Raw genomic sequence first — 20,005 nt, 5'->3', positions numbered from 1 at the left:
TTCTGTCTATCTGATGCTCAGGTGAACGTGGGCCTGCTAGTGCTGAGCATGCTGGGATTCTGCCTGCCCTTCTACCTCCTGTGCCATAGCCGCCACCTCCAGCGCCTACGAGATGAGCACAACGACGACCCCAAGGTCTACTTGAAGATGAACAACGGCAGCGCGCCGGAGGCCACCGTGTAGAAAGGATGAAGACATTTTTGTTTTTATAAATAAATAAGGCACAGAGAGGAGGATGAACATGTGGCAAACCTGTACACGGACACATATATTGAACTGGTGATTCTGCACGCGTGAACACTGTGATGACTAGTTTCACTTTCTGTGATGCTCTGTGATAAAGCCAACACAAACTCAAACACTGCGGGGAGATGACAGTTCCTCCAATCATGATCCAAAACTGACTAAAAAGGGAGAGAAAAGACAGTTCACTTCTCCCTTAATCACTCCTCTTCCTTCTTCTTCTCACTCCTGCCATTCTGTATTCAAAAGCACAGAAAATGGCAGCTGACTGCAATCAAGTGTGGATCTGAATTTAACCAGCAGGGGGCAGTGCATTCCTGCTCACTTACTCAGCTTTGTTTGAGTAACACGCACACGCCTGCACACACACACAAAGAAATTTGAGCAGCGTTCTCTGCGCTGTCATCTCCACTTCCTCCTGTTGGACTCAGCAGAAACCCAAAATGCAACAACTTTGAGATCAGTACACAACACACTGATAAGTCACTGAGGAAACACAGCAGCCCCTGTGTCTGTGTTATACTGTTAATGCATGATCCCAGTGACAGTGTTGATCCTTTGTTTATGTTTTACTCAGCCTCCTGAGCAGGAAAACAGATCTACACACAACTTGTGTTTGACAAACCTGTCAGCTCTTGTGTTAGTTTAGATAAGGGTCTCTGTGTGACGTTCAATCATGATCCAGTAATATGAAGGAATGTTTAGAGCAGATAGACAGCACATTTTTTAAACATCGGAGTAGTGTCCATACACAATGAAATTATACTGTAGTATTTGTTCATCTCAGCAATAAGCATTTCAGTTCAGTGGTGGGCGCTGGACATTCATCCAAATATACGTGTTCATTTCACTAAGTCTATTCCTACACTGTGGACGGTGCTAGTTAGAATACCAGAAATGTGTTTGTGTTTCACAGTGTAGCTGAGGTAGTCATACTGCAAACAAACAAATCAAATATCCATTTTTTTCCTTCACAGGTTGATTTCCAAAGAGTTAGTGTAGCTGTGGTTTCATGTAGCGTTTGCTTTCTGTTTCGTATGCATTTCATGGTGATTTCACAACGTAAAACCTGATGTACAGCATCAGCAGCTCAGGGAAGCTTGACTCCTTGTCATAAACCTGGGAACAGAAATTCGCTTGATGTTAACTAGGCATGGGCTGGTATGAGATTCTCATAGTGTGGTAACCTAACACAATTTCACAGTATTTGCAAAAATATTTAGCACAAAATTGTATTACATGGCCAAAATTATTATTATGTTGAATACACAACCACAACATTTAGTTTTTATGTTAGGATATTATAATATTGTTTTATGTTTCTGCTCTTAAAAGACAAGTATAAGAGCTGATAGCTGGTTAGTTCAGCTGTCAGCTCTGGTAGCTAGCCTGCAGTCTGCTTCTGCACACTCGTAGCTCTCCAACTAGATTTAAAACAGCGTTACCTTAATAAGAACAATGGGTGGTACTTCTTTAGTGAGTGTTTTCTCATTACAAGTACTTAAATAAACATTGTGAATTACTTTTACTGTTTTAAAACCTTTGTAATAGCAACAGGCCTCTTCCTAAAGGAGAAAACCATAATGATTCATTGTTCTCAGAGAAAAAAGCTGAATGTAATAAGCTCAAACACAGACAAGAAAGACTCTTTGTCTTTTAGAGAGACAAATAAAACAGAAGCATGGAGTGCTGGATATTATTCAGTCTGCTGACTGTAAATGCCACACAGTGAAGCTTGTCATAAGGTGAAAACAGGCAGGAAGACTCTCTTTCCTTCCATCTGTAAAATTGTCTGATAATCACTTTCAGCTGCCCCCGTCTGAAAACACAACCTAAATTGTTTACAGGTGCCCGAACTGAGAGATGACACTCTGCTGCCTTCACGTACTCCCAGCGACAGACTTTCAGTGAGGATAAAAAAAAAAAGCACATAATGCACTTTAAAATGTCTAAAATGGACCTTATTTGCATATTCCTGCACAGCTTGTTGTTGTTTCTAACACACGACTCCTTAATGGTGGTGCACAGTGGAAAGAATGTAAACCCAGGGCTTTTGGATGTAGATTTGTTCATGCTGTGAAAGCTAAAAGATGTTTTTTTTTTTTTTATAATCAGAAAAAAAAGAGGCGTTGCTTCACATTTGGCCTTTATTCACACAGAAGGTGCAGCAGAGTCTTGTCTCTCAGTTCACAATCCATTCCTTTTAGACAGAATGTACTCTTATTTTACTAAAAGAATTGCCCAAATATTTTTTTAAAATCAGACATTTTAAATTGAAATACCCACTTTGTCCTTCACTCAGATCTAATTTTGATAACACTTCCTCTCCTTCCTTAAATAATTTGGGGTTGTTATGAAAAAGAAGCTCAGAGGCAGGAATTTGGGTTAAAGTGTTCTGTTTCCGAGTTCCTGGTAATATATCAGCAGTACTTACAGGAAAGTCATCTAACATTGCTACCAATGTGAGACCTGAGCCTGTACTGAACAAGCGATGAGAAAATGGAAATGGAGTCACTGACTTCTTTAGATTACTCACCTCGTTCCCCAAAGCGATTTTGTGTATTCTTGTTCATTTCAGTGGATTGTTTTGTTTTCTGATAATGAATTTTGGGTGTTAGCTTTTAACAGTTATGTATGTGTGATGCGTAAAAGTGGGGATATAAGAGGAAAAAAACATATACCTTTTTTTCTCCACTTGACATTTTGTATTTTTTTCCTATAGTGTCTTACTGTCTTTACTTTTTTTCCCATTCTGATTTTACAGGATTGTGCATTTCCATGATATTTTACCTTGTATGACTTTTTTTTGTCTTTTCCACAGTATAACTATTGTCAGTGACTTTTCAAAATATGTTCTTTCAACTGAAAGAAAAACAAAGTTTGAATATATGAAATTAAATAAACAATCATTTGTATATTTGTCTCCTGTTTTTAATGGCACAAAAAACAGGAGCGTTTGAGTGTTTTTCTAAATCCTTTTCTAGTGATTTAGAAAAGGAGAGACAATACTTTTCTAAATCACTAGGTGTCAGACTTCCATGTTAAAGGTAATATTTGACAGGATTGTTATGTTTGTACAGCTGGGCTGCAAAAAAAAAATAAAAATTAAGAAACTGACCCAAATTCTTTTTTTATTAAAATACTTTTTAAAACTATTTGTTCAATGTACAAAGTTAAGTGACTGACACAACTAAAACTACAACCTTTTTTCCAAATCAACCAGAGAAAAAAATACTTGAACCATCTAGTGTTAAAAAATGAATTGCTTGTAATTTGCATTAATGAAACAAATGCTGGCTCCAGTCTTAGTCTGCAAATTATTTTCTTAGTAGAAGCGATTGCTTGCAAACCTTAATGTGTAGGAACATCTGGCAAGAGAACTGTTGATTGAAACAACAGAAAACATAAAGTCCTTCCAGGAGTTCTGCAAAACAGTCGTTTCCAGGATGTTTGTCTAAAATTTTGAGGAAAAAGCTAGCAAAACTGGAAGATTGTAGAGCACACACTTTTGATGAAGAAAACTTGAAGCGATTTGGTAGAAAACAAAAAATAAAAAAGGACAGAACTATTAAGAAATATAATGTTTTGCATAAGCATTCATACACATAGTTGTCCTTCTGAAAGATTTATAACACTCTTGGAAAACATAACAATTAAAAACGGATACTATAATCCAATGTGACATGCTGATGGTGTGAATGGACAAATGAGTGAAACTACAAAACCAAAACAATAAAAAGAAAATAACAATACCAAGGAAAATAAATGCATGATTAAGTACAATAATAAAATGGCCTCAATAATTTTTTAAAAAGAAGTATAATAAAAAACATTAATAGTTGAGATTCACATTGTGATTTATTACTTAAAAAAGTGAACATAAATATGTCTTATAACTTTGTAGTTAATTCATTAGTTCTCTTGTGTAGAAAGGAATGAATGAATGTTGGATTTGTTCATTTAAAACTATGCTGACCATAAAGAATCCACAAAGCACGTATGTAAACAATTTTCCATTAAAATCTGTTTTATGAGCTGTTTTTCCCATTTGTGATATTTATAGCTACTCTTGTTTTCCAGTTCAAGGAAATGTACATTTGGTAATAGCAACAACTGTGAGGAGGTGAAAAACATAATTTATCTTATTATTGTTGTATCTCCCATAGAAGACAAAGACGTGGTGATAAAGGGATGAGGCAGCTCAGTGGAGAACATGAGGCTGTGTGTTTCCAGAAGCACATAGAAGTACATGTCTAGAATATGGTCTGAACACGATGACCATATCCTGTGCTCATCGTGTTCAGAGTATCACTCACTCTGAGTGATACTCATTTTAAACATAGTAAGAAATGCAAGTCACCCAGTTAAGCACATAGTCAGTATGAATGATTTCTGGATGACTTCAACAGACCCTCAGGCTGAGTGATGAAGCGTTTTAGTCCCCAGACCAGATAGAAATAATAGAAAATAGAAATAGAACATGTGGGCTTTGTTTTTGATTAACACTGTTGCTGGTTTCATGTCAGGTTGCGTATGCGTATTTTCTGTGCTAAATGGCACAGAATATGTTAGAGTTTGACAAGAAGTTGCTTCTGAACATCTACAATGCTTTCCAATAAAGGAAAATAGTTTAGCTATAAATTTCAACATTTAAAACAACACAAGGCTGACCTCTTATTTTCATGATTTTTACTTGTACTGTTTGTAACATATTATTTTAAAATCTAAACTTCACTGCTTTCTCCCTGACCTCTCTGATGTGTACCTTGGTCTCCATGATGATGTTTGTTCTCTAATAAACCTCTGAGACCCAATTTTACCAAACAGAACTTTATCAAATATATTTTATGACTAAATGAATGTTACTCAGCTCGTTTTACCTTATTTATGTATTTAAATAAAATGTTTTATAGACAGAACATAGCTACTGTAATTCCAATAAACTAAGACAAGATTCAGATAGAACTCATAAGGGTCAATAATAACACACGCAATAACTCTATTAAACACAGTTGAATTTTCATTATTTTTTTGTCTATTTTATTTAAGGACTACATTTGAAACATTTTCCTGGTGGCTATGGACATGGATGTACTGCTTCTGTTTAGACTAAATTGAGGCAAGAGAGGTTTGAACTTTTGGGTCTGAGGTTTAGGAGGCGTGTCTGTGCGTTTGTGTGTGTGTGTGTGTGTGTGTGTTTGTGCGTTGGGGTGTGTGCGTGCATGTGTGTGGAGAGGAGGAGGGAGTATCCCGAGAGCTCAGGCCGCTCTGGACAAAAAGTCGACTTGGGAAGCTGCCCATGACGCCCATTTCGGAAACACCGCCACTGCACACTGGGCATATCAATGGGCTCTGGTTCGTCAATTTCACATAATTTCAGGGGTGGATATAAAAATATAGAGTAGTTTTATAGTAACATGCACTATGAAACTACATTTTATTTGTGCGGTGCATACATTTGGTTTGTATTTAAACCAGTAGCGAAACGTGTGGCTCGAGAAAAACTGGTAAAGCTGGTTGATTATTTCCCGACAGAACCTGAACGCAACTGCTAGTTACCTGAAACAAGGTGGGGACTCCTCCTCGGCCGCGCCCCTTCTACACACACGGCATCTAACAGGAAGAAAAACCATTTCAAAGCCGTGAATGAACAGCTCGGTTCGGCTCATTCCACACTCAGACACGGACGTTTGGACGGACGCACAGCCACCATGCTGATTAAAGAGTTGTAAGTACGCTTTGTTTCTATTTCACTTCGACGACTTGAAAAGTTTGAACTAAAATAAAATCTAATGAACTGTTAGTAAATTGTTAACTAGACATTAAAAACTTAAAATGAATGTTTCATGCTGTATGACTCACTTTTACTTGCTTTTTTTTTCCTCAAAAAGCGGCGTCTTTTCACATATTTTAGAATATAATCCCGGAGTTGTTAAACGCAGGACTTCATTTAGATTTCTTCCTGTTTTTCTCAATTTTTTTGATTTAGCAAATGTGCAAAGAAGAGTATTTAGAAATAAGTGCGGTTGAACGCCTACGTGAGTATATGAAACTTCGGCTTAAGCAGGTTTACTAAATTGCGCCTGAAACAGCGGTATAATGGAGTTAAGTGTTGAAATTGGACTTCACAGCGGTTTAATGAACAGGAAGACGGAGGCTAACGGAGCAGTGAGGCATTCCCCGCTCCATTTCCTTTCCTGAAACTATTATCCCACGCTAAAAAATAAGTATTATTAACAAGATGTAGGATTGCATTAAATTAAACATACCGGCAAGTTTTCAAGAGGACGTTGTTGCTGCATTTCTTTTAAAACTTTCCTTACAAGTTTGGGCTTATGAGCTCCTATAGTTTATTACTTCTTGTCATATGCACATCACTGCTGGGACGACATCCATCTCTGACTGTCATCTGACCACGGTACAAAGTACATTAACAGGCTCAGCCATGTTAATTACAATCCCTAATAAAGCTGGATGTGCCTTTAGGTCATACTAGTGCTAGAAGGACATGAAACCATTTGAACTGTTTCTTTTCTTCTTTTGAATCCGATCATCTGATCTTATTTTTAGCCCAGTAGGCAACAGGTTGATGCCTTAAAAGCTCCTCTTCCACTCTGATCTGTCTTATGAAATATTTAAGCTCCGCTAGACTGACAACAGTGAGTCATTAATTCACTATTGTATAGGAGGACAAAGAACGCAGACAGACACTCAAAGGCAAAGTTTCCGCTAAAAACTCCAGACTTGTTTGTTCGCTTTATGGGACACGTCTTGATTGCAGCTTTATAATTTCCTCTTCCTGCTCTTTTAGTTCCTGTGATAGTGGCGACTCCAGCAGAAGATCACATGCTTTGCTACTTCCCAGTGTACAGTGTGTATTGTATAAGTGCACTTTTTTCATTGACGTTCTGATTGTACAGTGTGCAAATAGGAAAAATAAACATATGTTTGTATCTTTTCTTCATAACTGTGTGATCCATGGGGTGAGGCCTTGGTTTCACCTGTTATTGACCTCAAGTCTTACTCCCCTGTGCCTGACGAACCTTATCTCCTACTGTATATTTCAGCGCACGTGTAATGGAAGTTAGATAAGTTGTGTGTTAAAGTAAAAGCCATGGCCCATAAATACAGCTGTTTCCTCATCTCTGAGTGGACCATGAAGGTCATCCTTTCACTGTGGATCAAAGATACTATCCAGGAGTGTTTAATACTATTCAAGTGTGTTTTTTTCTTTCCAGAAAAAGGAGTATATATAGTACCGGTAGTTAGTAGTTTTACAATAAACTCGGCTTAAATCTGAAAGTGACTTTTCCAGGCTTTGCCTTTATTGTACCTTCTTGGGAACTTTTAATTATCCTGGGTAAATATTAGCATTTGCAAGTTGTACTGTTCCTCTAAACCCCACAGGATTATGTAATCACTGTTTGAAAAGAGGAAAAGCTTTATAATTTCTCTTTGTACAGATGTGATGTCTCAGCAGTAAATCTATAACTAGTGTGTTTTCATCACTTCCCGCTGATGTGTGCACTCTAATGAGTTATGTTTGTTTTTCCTCTCCCTCTCTCTTACAGCCAGATTGTCCTGCCCATCTCAGTCGAGGAGGTACTCATTTATTTACTTCACTTTCAATCATATCAATAAAAATACAAGATTATTGACTTCAACAGATATTTAGATATGTGTTGGATTCCCACTGTCTTTTATCTGCAGAATGTTTTGTTTTTGTCACTTTCTTGTTGTACAGTCAGAGATACAGCTATCAGAATTTTGTGCCTAATTTTTTATCGGCAGCTTTTCTAAGATGTAGGAATTTTTGCTCATTCTGATTTTGAAAATATGTTTTTTAGTTTTCCTGCCTAAGTAGATGGTGATTATTTATGAGCAAAGATGGCTTCACACCACAGTGGGATAGAGCAGTGAATGCCAGTGACTGACTTATTTCAGTTTGTGAATCTGACCCTGCTGTCTGTCCAAGATGATTCATGTTGGAGAATATTGGTCGCCGCTCTTGAAGATTAAGTGTTAGCCAGGAGTGTGTTTGGTCGGGATTAATTTACCGTAATGGTGGTTTTTCCTGAATATTCAGGTGAACAGGTTCTGTTTCTTCACCTCTCCCTGCACTGTTAGATGAGTCCCTCCCTTTTCATTCATTGTGCATTTTAATCCAAATGTCGTTTAAAACACAGAAGTCTTTTTTTTTTCCTAGTGTGTCACACAGAGCAGAAGCCAGCATTTCACTCAAGCACGTAACCAGTTTGTCGTGAGACCGGCTTTTCCTCCCCTCAGTGTGGAAAGTTGGTTCACCTGTTAGTTGAGCAATAGGGATGTTTACGCCATCTTGACTTGGACTACATTGGATATAATTTAGGGATGCTATGTGCAATCCTAATGCTTATCGTGGATTTGCAGTTTCAACATTCAAAATCATCTAACCCAAATGGATGGCTGTTACTTGTTTTATATTTTGACAGAGTGGAGGTGAAGAGTTTACTTCCCAAAGTTGGATCAGCCATGCTAGTGGCTGACCTGGTTCCTATTACACTATGCTTGGGTCAGATGAATGTATCACTCTGACACAAGAGCTAGGCTTCTCATCTAGCGCTAAACAGGTAAAAAAGTGGAACCCTTCCTTTAGATCAGGTTTCATGAAGTTTTCATCTGGGGAGTTACAAATTAATAATGCATGGTAACGCATCAAGGGTGTCTACAGTCAGAGAAACATAGAGCTCAATTCTGGCCTTGGCTTGCATGATTGTGTTTTTATGGCCAGTAATTTATATCAAAATTATATATTATTCTTTCAGAATTACTGACTAACCTTCTATTTAAAATACTCTCAATTTTGAGTCAGTTGAATCTATCAGATTATCAGGTTTTAAACAAGATAAATTGAAATAATCAGCTGAATTACTGAATGAAAAGGGTCAGGATTTATTGTACCGTATTTTTTCGGACTATTAAGTCGCTACGTTTTTCCCACGCTTTGATCCGTGCAGCTTATAGTCCGGTGCGGCTTTTCTGTGGTTTTTTTCTTCAACCGCCAGGGGGCTCTTTAGCAGGAAGTGAAACATTGGAAGACAAAATTGAAAATCAAAGAAGATAGCGCTAATTTTCATTTAGAACATGCTAGCAGCAGGCACGACGGAGAAATGTTTTCAAACTCATACCCCCTCATCATGGAAACCACAGGAAGAAGTTCATATGATGCAGTACAGATCGATAGCCGCTGCATGTAAGTTTGGCATGAACAAATCCATGGTTCTGTGTGTTTAGACGTAGGGCTGCGTCCTTGTGAAAAACCGAGAGCGGCGGAAATACCAGCGGCTTATAGCCCGTACTAGTTTCCAGTTTTCTTTAAAAAAAAACCTTTGTGGGTGCGGCTTATAGTGAGGTGCGCTCTATAGTCCGGAAAATACGGTAGTTTAGATAATTGCAAGAAACCAGAGTCTAAAAATGCTACTTGTGTGTCCAGTTTGTTGTCAAAATATGGACATTCTGGATCACAAGTCAGAGAAAGGAATCAACCGTTTCTGTTTGAATGTTTACATAAAACATTAGTATCATATTTTCGTCTTTGTAGCACATCAGTAATTTTCGTTTGAGAAGTTGATGCCGCGCCATCATGCAGTTCGGCTGAATGAACATATCAAATGTTTATATTTGAAAACAGAACAGAATAATTTGCATTTTGCATCCTACACATGTTATTATTATTATTATTATTATTTTGCTGATCTGGGATCGCCCTGCCATTATTAGTTAATCGATTGGAACAAATTTTAATCTAATGAACAATTGCAAGCTGATTAATTGTTTGCATCCCTACTCCATGGTGAGGGAGAGAAACCAGGACACGCTGTAGGGAATCCGTTTCTCTGTTGGCTTTGGATTCCCCCAGAGAATCTGGGTCAAGTGGCTGTGAACAGATCCCAGATTAGATAGAGATGATGGCTGGATGTCTGAAATCTGGAACAAATAGCAACAAATCCTGACTTGAAATCCTCAGAGATCCAAAATGCACATTTCCTAAATGAATTACCTTGAATCTGTGATGAATCCAATGAAAAAGAGGTTAAAACAGAAAGGCCTGACTAATTTTATTATTGCATCAAAAAATAAATGACATAAATTCTGAATGGCAGAATGTTTATTCAGGTCTTGACTCAAAAAGGAGCTTGAAGTTTTGGTCAGATTGATATTAAAGTTATTCTGAGGTTTATTTGTATGACTCAGTCCTTTTACCGTGGTCATTATGGCTCTTGTTCAACTTTAAAACACACACCTTGTCCCTGTCAGTCTATAGCAGGCTGTCTTTTTCTTTGACCAGCCTGTTAGACGCAGTTCTGTGCCTGAAGCTGTAGCGGTTGTTGTTTTCTTGTTGCTACTTGCTGATGACCGTTTGTTTCCTTCTGGAAGATGCCTGCTTTTGTCGTTGGTAAGTCAGACTGGTTCTACATGGCAGGTAACATTCCTCGTCACAAAGGAGAAACTGAACATCCAGTGCTTCCAAAACAAGTTGTCGGGCCGTAGCAACGCCTTGCTTCTGAGTAGCAGAGGGTTTGTCTGAATCCAAATACAAGATTATGGCTTTTTATGTGTGTGGCCAGTCTGTTTGAAGCACCAGCTGTGGCATTTCCTCTTCAACTGTAGCCCACTAGTAAGCACTCCTCATGATGACACAGCAGCTGCCCTGGTGGACCAGGCGTCTCAGCGTTGCATAAAACAGTCGACAAGCCTTTTTGTTTTGTCAGTGTGTGATAAAGCCGACTACACCCAAGGTGCAAGTCACTGTTTCCAGTGCCACAGCAGTTCTGCCTGACCTGGGAGGAAGAGGAAGAAAGCCAAGTTAGAAAGAAGCTCACCCAGCTGCTTTTCCTCTGAAAACGCATTAAATTGGTAGTGGCTGGAAAACTGTTTATGATCGGTCAGTGCTGCTCTTTACAAGCTTCTCTTACATAGCTCTCCTGCCATTCAGAGCACTTTGAGTGACATTTTTAAAATATTTTCAACCTGTATTATTTGTGTTGTCTTCTTCTAGAAGTGCTTTACATAGTCATCACATGTTCTTCTCTGAAACTTAAACAGATGTAAATCTCTGACTACATCTGAGTCATGTTGGCACACTCCGAAACATTCAAAGCAACAGCTTAGAAAGATCCTTGACTTTAGTTGGCAAATTTATCATCCTAGTTAAACTCTAACTTTGTAGCCTTGGCTGTTTAGCATGTGGGGATAATTAGTGCCTCAGTGCTGAGATGTTTTGGCGACTCTGTTCATGAAGAAAATGTTATTTGAGTGTGTTATGAACTTGAACTCCAAAAGATAATCTTGCAAATCACCCTAAGCAAATCATTGCAACTGGTCAAAGATTTTAGGAGGAAAATCTATCGGAGACCGAGAAAGACTTGAGGCCAGGGCAGAACTTCACCTTCCACAATCAGAACAAACTTGTGTGTAATTTTAATTTCAGTATAAATCCAGATGTTCTGTGAAGGTCTCAGAGGATTTTTTTAGTCAACAAACAACATGGGCTGCAGCTAATGATTATTTTAGTAATAGATTAAGCTATTGATTAGTATGATTCATCAGGTAAAAAAAATTTGGACATTCAGATTTTTCATTTAGCCATGTAAGATTTTTTATACAATAAAAAATCGTTTAAAAGCTTTTTAAAATAACAAACATTTTATTTCCTAAAATGCAAAAAGAGAATTCCTTTACTCTAACCCTAACCCTATTATTAAGGTTTTTTTCTGATTATTATTATTATTTTTTATCTGCATCTGCAGCTAAAAAAATGCTTCTAGCATCAACATGTGAAAAAACTCAGCCCTTAAACGTGACTTATTTTATTTTATTTTTTTTTTTTTTTACAGAATTTGAAATAGGTTAAGCTAAAACTTCCACTTGAGGATTTCTGGGTAGAAAATATTTTCAAAGTTTTTTTTTTTTTTTTTTTTAATTCTTTAATACAAAACATATTTTTTGCATAGTTTACTATGACAGTGTTCTTTCAACTAATGGCCTTTTTTTAGGCTGTTTACTCCTGTTAACAGTTATTGGATTACTTAATTAGTTATAGTTATTTCAACAACCGAGCTCTGTCTAATCTGTTGCCTGAAAATAAAGCGTGGCACATCTGCAAACCTACCTAGACTTGGCCGCCTATCTCAACTGACCCCTCAGCAAAGAAGGCATAAATAAGCAGCTAAGTAGTAGAGCCACTCTTGTGGAGCCACAGCTCAGGTGTTGAAGGACAACTGTTAGTCATGCACTACACAAACAAAAAGGAAATTACTAAAAGAAGTCATCTTCTTGGCAATTTGACACAAGCCAAGTAGTGACACAGCAAACGTGTTGCACATGTGTTGCAGAATACTGTGGCATGAACACATAATCTCCAATGTGAAACAAAGTGCTGGCAGCATTATGGTGTGGGGATACCTTTCTTCAGCATCAGAGTTGGTGGAGCTAAATACTGGAGTTAGGTTCAACTTTCAGCAGGATGACGACTCTAAGCATACAGCCAGAGTAGCTAGGAAAGATTAGAAAGGCCCAGTCAAAGTCCAGACCTAAATCCACTTAAAAATCTGTTTGTAAAACTTGAATATTTCTATTTACAGGCACGATCCATCCAGTTTTATATCGGTATTGGCTGATATTGACAACTGATTTTAATTTCCATTATATTGCTGTTTGTAAAAATTTGTATTCAAAACTGAGCAAACCTTTTTAAAAAAAATTAATTTCTTGGTTCTTTTTAGTACCAAGTGGGGCAGCTGTACGCAGTAGCAGAAGCCAGCAAAAATGAGACAGGAGGGGGAGAAGGTGTGGAGGTTCTTAAGAACGAGCCATACGAGGAGAATGGAGAGAAAGGGCAATACACCCATAAGGTCTACCACCTGCAAAGGTAGGTAACCTTTGGTTAGCCAAACCCTTCATGCATGTCACAGTCCTCTTACTCTGACTTTCCTTCATGTCAAAGTTACCATTATTGTTGCTAATTATGGTTGAACTTTGCAAAACCTTAAATTAATCTCTACTAGTAAGTCTGTATAAATGTTACATATAGAGTGGGGTTTGTTCAATTTATACGGCATAAAGTGTATGACAACAGAGGAACATTTTTCAAGAAAAAACATTCACTTTGCATGTTTGTCTCTGTAGCAAAGTGCCGTCGTTCGTCCGCATGATCGCTCCAAAAGGTTCTCTTGAGGTCCACGAAAAGGCCTGGAATGCATATCCCTACTGCCGTACAAGTAAGTCACACTGCAGAGTACACATACAGCAACATGTGACACACTGTACCCTGCACATGGGTGATCAACTCCTTCTCAGTTGAAAACCTGTTTCCCTGAGATTTAGATAAACCTCAGTGCAAAAAAGTATGGCTATGTTGAAATCTGCAGATTATAATTACATCTTTTTAAATTTCTTCTTCTTATAATTCTTCCTCCATCACCATCCATCTCTTCTTCTGAAACAGTCCTTACAGTAAGTATTTGTGAATCATACTTAGGTTGAACATTCTAATATTCCCTGTTCACTGACCATTCTGTCCTGCAACTACAGAACGTCTATATGAAAGAAAAGTTCATGATCAAGATTGAGACGTGGCACAAGCCTGATATGGGCGAGCAAGTGAATGTAAGTCACAATGTCCACCACTGCTATTAGATTTAGTTTTAACTTGCAGAGAACATGTAATCAAAAGCCTGGATGTGTAGAGGGGAAATCTGTTGGTCAGAAGCCCAAAACCTTTATGCCAATAGTTTCTGCAGCTAGAGACTAAATTACACACAAGTGAGCTCACAGTTCAAGTCCAGGCAGACCAGGAGGAATGTATAAGACTGTGGATTTAGGCCACAGTCATCATCATTTTAAAAATTAATGTGACTTTTTAAAATGGGTTATGACGAGACTTTTATGATCTTGTCAGTCAACTTAATGAACAAAAAAAGTGTACCACAATCTTTGATACAAACCCAAGAAAGTACTGGCTAAACTTTTTATTTGGAAGTGCTAAGGCAGGGGTGTAAAACTAATTTTCATTTTGGGTCTGAATGTTCTTAAATGGCTGGTTGTGTCTGGATATATTGAAAAATCCAAATGAACTGTGGTTGTTTAACATTCTAAGAACCCGCAGATATTGTACTCTTCAGATTATGAATGTTATCCTTCATTTATAACTGAAGTCATTGTATACCCATGTTGTATGTAGTTCTGGGACTTATTAATACAACACAATAAAGCTTTGTGTTTATGTCCTAATGTGATAACACGAAAACTGCGCATGTAACCCAGCAGCTCCACTGCAGTTGTGAATGAGGGTGCTAAAACCACACAGGATGCTCGAGGTTTCTGATGTACAGACAGATCAGTTGTTTCCAAACTTCAATTTTCACTGAATGATTGAAACACAAACAATCCTGCTACACATAAGTTGCTTTTTGTGTTTTTATTGGTCACCAGGTAATAAATCAACACATTAAAATGAACAAATAAGACGTTGTGAATAAACATGCCATGAAGATCTCCATGTGCGGTGCTGCATTTTACCTCCATGTCTGCTAAGCAGCATGTCTACCCACGAAAAGATCCTGAATAACTATCAGCTTGTTATATTAATTAGCTTATAAAGAGCTGAATTACAAAAAGGAATATTGTGTGAAATGACTACCATTTTATTTTTAGGGCGTTGTTGAGTCTGGTAGTCTTTATTTAGCAGTTGTCAGACAGGAAGGTGGGCTATGAGAGAGGGGGAAAACATTTGGCAAAGGTCATTGGATCAAGACTTGAACCCATGAAGGCTGCATTGAGGACTAAGGCCTCCATACGTGGGTCATGCTTTACCCCGACGCCACTGCCACGCCCCAGTGTATGTCATTATTAGGTCTTCAATTATTTCTGTAATTGATTATTCTGACAATTGGATAAAAAATTGGCACATCTACAGATTTTTCATTCCACTCTGATGGCTCTTTGCTCATACATTTAGCGTACATGTGAAGATTGCTTTAGAAGAAATTTAGCAGTAATTTTCAAAGTGAAAATCAGTGTGACCTTCAGCTGGATGTCCACATTTCCAAAACTATGCGCCACCTCGGTTGTTGCAATGAACTCAGTGAGCTTCATATTCATTTATTGTCAAAGAAATATGTTGAAGACGACACAAGCAAAACAGAAAACCTTCTCAGTTGTCCAGAAACCCCTGGATCTAAACTACTTCTCTTTAGATTGCTTCCCCATTTGACAAATGTGTCAGAGACTATCGATGCAAGAACTAGAGTTCATTGAGCGTATCTGCTTTTTAATTGGCTATTTCTGTTTTAATACTGCCACTTATTAGTGTCCTCTCTGTTCAATGAAACCATTAAATTTCTTTCTTTACTACTCTGCAGGTACATAAAGTGGAGAAATGGGATGCAGTGGAAGTTGTTAAAATTGACATTGCAGATAACAGCTGCATCAGTGAAAAGGTAAGAAAACATTTTAGAAACTTAAACAAGCCCAGTTTTCAGCTCAGATTCTCCCATGATGAATGCTTCTAAATATAACCTTCAGAGGCCGTTTTTGGTACTTTACCTTTTTACAGAATGCTGTACGAATAACTTGCTTCAGATTGTTGCTTTCAAATGTTTTTTTATCCCTTCTCAGTCCTCATCATATTTAGCAAATGTTCATACATTTTCTGAATTTTTATTCACTTAAAATTCTTAAATGTCAGTCTAGCTGTGTGTTTTTTGTTTTCTTTTAATTACAGTGTTTAAATCTACAGTTTTTTGTGTTGGTGTTATTTGATCCTTGGCGTGTCAAAAAATAGGTAGCAATATTGATTAGGATTATTTTTATTGCTTATGCATAGTACTTGGTCTATCAGTGTACTTTATACATAAAAATGGGTTGTCATAGAAATATGATGGATCAAAATATATTTTGTTTTTATGAAGCTACTCCTAAAGTGTACATGAGAGATCTTCAGTCATATTTTCTGCAATTTTAACCCCTTAGACTCCACTTTTAGCTCTGTAAATTTACCATTAAAATATTTTCACATTGCTAAGAAATAAAACATTAATTTTTGAACAAATTCCAAAACATGAAAGTTATAAGGTCAGAAATTAAATTATAATGGCTTTGTTAAAAGAAAGAAAAAAGGGGGGGAAAGCATTTTGATTGGTAGATAATGGCCTATAATAATAAAGGGACAAAGATGGCACCATTTAGTTTGCCATCTGTGTCATATCTCCAACAGATTTGTTAGCGATATGAAGAAAAGAATAATGAAAAATGAAATTTCTGCTGACAATACATATATCCAGATTTTATGCATGTTTTTCAATCTACTTGGATTTATGCAAATATATAAATAATACAAATGGTGGAACCCAGGAAATTTGAATGTATTTGCTTATCATTCAGTAAAGGAGTTATTACTTATTCCCTTGTCTCAATGCTATTTTACATGCTTCCTTGATTGTTACAGGACTACAAAAAGGAAGAAGATCCTGCCATCTTTAAATCAGAGAAGACAGGAAGAGGCCCTCTGAAAGCTGGGTGGCAGGTACAGGATATTATTTTATGATTAAAATACCTTAAAGGTTTTTTATTTACTTATTTAACTTGTTAATTTTTGCTTTTTGTCTAAATTTGCAGAATGAGCTTGCCAACAACAAAGACTGTCCTCACATGTGTGCCTACAAGTTAGTCACTGTTGAATTCAAGTGGCTGGGACTACAAAACAAGATGGAGAGCTTCATTCAAAAAGTAAAAGAAATTTTATAATTGTTATATTTTGATTTGTTGTAGAAATGGGCTTTTGCCATAAAGTTTGTTGACTTCTGTTTCCCTCCATTTCAACTTCTGTCGTTTCCCACTTATCCCACTGTGTCCAGGTGGAAAAGCGTTTGTTTACCCACTTCCACAGGCAGCTGTTTTGCTGGATTGACAAATGGATTGAGCTGTCGATGGACGACATACGGCGTATGGAGGAGGAGACGAAGAAGGAACTAGATCAGGTGAATGAAATGTAGTAAAATTTGCTCGATATCAGCCCGAACAAATTTTACTATTTGTTCTATTTCGACGTGGAAATGTCGATGCATCTCTAGTTCCAGTTAATGTAAACAAGACTTAGTACATCCCTTCATACAAAGGAAATGACCTAATACAAATATTTTAAAAGCAGCTTCTTTGGACTGTGTGCTGTAAGAGTAAATTAAAGTATCATGTGGCAGATTTAATCTGTCTAAATTTGACTGCACCCTTCACTGCATGTATTGAATGGATCAAACAAAATCAGTCCACCTTGAGAAATGCCTTTTTTAAGTCTAATTTTGAGGTTATGGTGACATCTAGTGACGAGTATCAAACTGCAATCTCCACTTCCTCCTCCATACAGGTACAGCTCAAAACTTAAGATACTAACTTGACTTACTAGCATGACTTCATAATTTTCACCCAATTTCAGGAAAGTGAAACTCATTTAAATCCAATACATGTGAAATTAAATATTTTAAGTCTTCATTTACTGTCATTTTGATTATGGCAAAAAAAAAAAAAAAGAACATTAGATTTTACCCCAATTAAAGAAAAACAGTTTTAATGTATAAAGGTTATGTAATGGTCACACAATCATGTATTTGACAAATGTCCGCAAGGAGGGTAAGCTCCAAAATGTGATGGCTGAAGAAGCTGGTTGTTCAGACTACTGGATCTGAGCATATCCATAGTAAATTCAGTGGACAGAAAAGGCTGTATCAACATCAGGGATCTGAAGTTGGTGTGAAGGAGAGATTATCTGTATTTTATACTTTTAACTGTTTTCACCTGTAATCAGCTGTCATCTTGAGAGAATAGTCGAGCAAAATCCATTCAGTCCATAAAGTGCCACAGGCTGATCGCCTTCATGCCAAGCTGCATAGATGCAGTAATTCATGCAGAAGGAGCCCCAACCAAGTATTGAGTGCATTGACATACTATCCAGAAGCCTCACATTTGTGCCTAAAACATCCTTTTTTATATTGATCTTATACTTTATTATAATTTCCCAAGATACTAAGTTTTGAGGTTTCATGATCTGTAAGTTGTAATCATTAAAATAACTAGAAATAAAGGCTTGAAATATTGCTTTTTGTAATGAATCTGGACATTAGATAATTTTCACATATTGAAGTCTATGACAAAGAATATTGAACTTTTCCTTTATTGTAGCAAATAAGTAATGATGTGATTAAAACACAACATAGTTCTTATGATTCTACAGCATTTACTCAGTGGGAATCATTTGTTCTACAGTGATTACATTTTTAACACTAGAAATAAAAAGTCTTCAACATGTATAAATAAGAAAAGTAAGTTGTAACTGTTCACACTTCTCACTACCATGTTTCGCTGTCAATAGATGAGGGAAAATGAGGACGTCAAAGGAATGGGTGCCTCTGATGAATGATGTCAAAGCCGTAAGTCAGAAATCATTTCATTATTAAATTAATGTTTCTCTAAACAGAATTAGTCTTATTGTGTCTGCTGTGTTTCTACACAGACCCATGTGATACTGGAGGAGCTGACCTTGTCCAGCAAGCTTGCTCTGCACTCACCAGGCTGACTGGAACTACAGTGACTTCCTAGGCATAATCAAGAATACCTCCCCCTTACATCTTAATAAAGATTTGCTCTTAATAAGAGCTCATTATTGCAAAGCACTCGTGCATATTTATGTACTATTAAATTTGACTACGGCTGCTTTTAGTTTAGTTTTTTATTTAAGATGCAAGTTAAAAGGTCTGCTTTTTGGATGAAATGTTCTTGGGTATGCCTATTCCTAACAACTTTTAAAATATACTGGTGTGGGTTCTCTGGGCATAAAGGATTTGTTAATCCTCTTGATTTTGTATTATTTCTCTGATTTATTGTTTACTTTCCACAGTAAGGAAAACTTTTCTGTCAATATTTGTAAGTGTTGCTTTTTTTGTACTGTAAGTAACTAGAGGAATCAGGAATATTCTTCCTGTGATGTTTTCTATGGCACTGATGTTATTTCCTAATTTTGTCCAAATTATCATTTGCTCCACTTTTTGTGCCTTCAATCATGCCATGGTTGACTGAGACAATAAAAACTTGAGGATAGATGTTTTTTTATACACATAAGGGTGTTTAATAATGATGACCCTTTTATGTGATGGTCTGACTTTCATGAGCTACCAGCACTAGATACTTAATAATTAAGATTAGGGTTTGAGTGTTATGTCTCCAAGGAGCTGAAATGGTTAAAGATTTAAAAAATATTTTGTCATTATGAGTCTTGTCACATGTCAATTGCAAATATTCTAGAGTTTTATGGGATTTGTGCATTGTATTAAAGACATTTTTCATTGGCAACATGTAGTTTGACATTGAGTTCTGGAGGAAGCACATTAAGAGGAGCAGACAATCATTCCCTGCTTGCATGAAAAAAAGTTGATTCAACATTCAAGCATAGTTACTGTAATGGTCAAAATAAAGATGACTTTGATTTAGCTTATTTTTTTCTATGAATGAAAAAACAGGCTTTTGCACAATTTCCACAATGGAACATTTAAGGATACAACATAAATTTTTTGCAGCTGCAAATGTACATTGACAATAAAAGCACAGTTGGATAATGAAATGTGGATCTTCATTGCATGATTGCACAAAAAAGTTTTTTTTTTGTTTTTTTTTCAAAAGCACACTGGAGAACAAAACTATACACATTTGAGTTGATATAAATCACAAAAGGCAG

General features: G+C 36.9%; 2 protein-coding genes across 3 annotated transcripts in view; both read left to right on the top strand.

The window, feature by feature from the left end:
* The window catches only part of LOC116737510 (large neutral amino acids transporter small subunit 4-like), a 29,179-nt gene extending 26,021 nt beyond the window's left edge, over positions 1 to 3,158 (top strand). For both annotated transcript variants that reach the window (XM_032590690.1, XM_032590692.1), the window contains one exon: positions 22 to 3,158. In XM_032590690.1, coding sequence (XP_032446581.1) covers positions 22 to 183 — 162 coding nt within the window. In that variant the 3' untranslated portion in view covers positions 184 to 3,158. The remainder of the gene's footprint in view (positions 1 to 21) is intronic.
* Positions 3,159 to 5,839: 2,681 nt separating this feature from the next.
* Positions 5,840 to 19,887, top strand: LOC116707667 (phosphatidylinositol transfer protein alpha isoform-like). Its single transcript, XM_032545080.1, has 12 exons — positions 5,840 to 5,971; positions 7,815 to 7,845; positions 13,008 to 13,153; positions 13,411 to 13,502; positions 13,730 to 13,737; positions 13,816 to 13,890; positions 15,645 to 15,722; positions 16,730 to 16,807; positions 16,900 to 17,010; positions 17,139 to 17,261; positions 18,647 to 18,704; positions 18,788 to 19,887. The coding sequence occupies exons 1-11, from the start codon at positions 5,955 to 5,957 to the stop codon at positions 18,692 to 18,694; spliced, it is 807 nt and encodes a 268-aa protein (XP_032400971.1). The 5' UTR covers positions 5,840 to 5,954; the 3' UTR covers positions 18,695 to 18,704; positions 18,788 to 19,887.
* Positions 19,888 to 20,005: the final 118 nt, after the last annotated feature.

The sequence above is a fragment of the Xiphophorus hellerii genome, chromosome 18, assembly GCF_003331165.1.
Source record: "Xiphophorus hellerii strain 12219 chromosome 18, Xiphophorus_hellerii-4.1, whole genome shotgun sequence".
NCBI lineage: Eukaryota > Metazoa > Chordata > Actinopteri > Cyprinodontiformes > Poeciliidae > Xiphophorus > Xiphophorus hellerii.
This window is presented reverse-complemented; position numbering and strand designations above follow the sequence as displayed.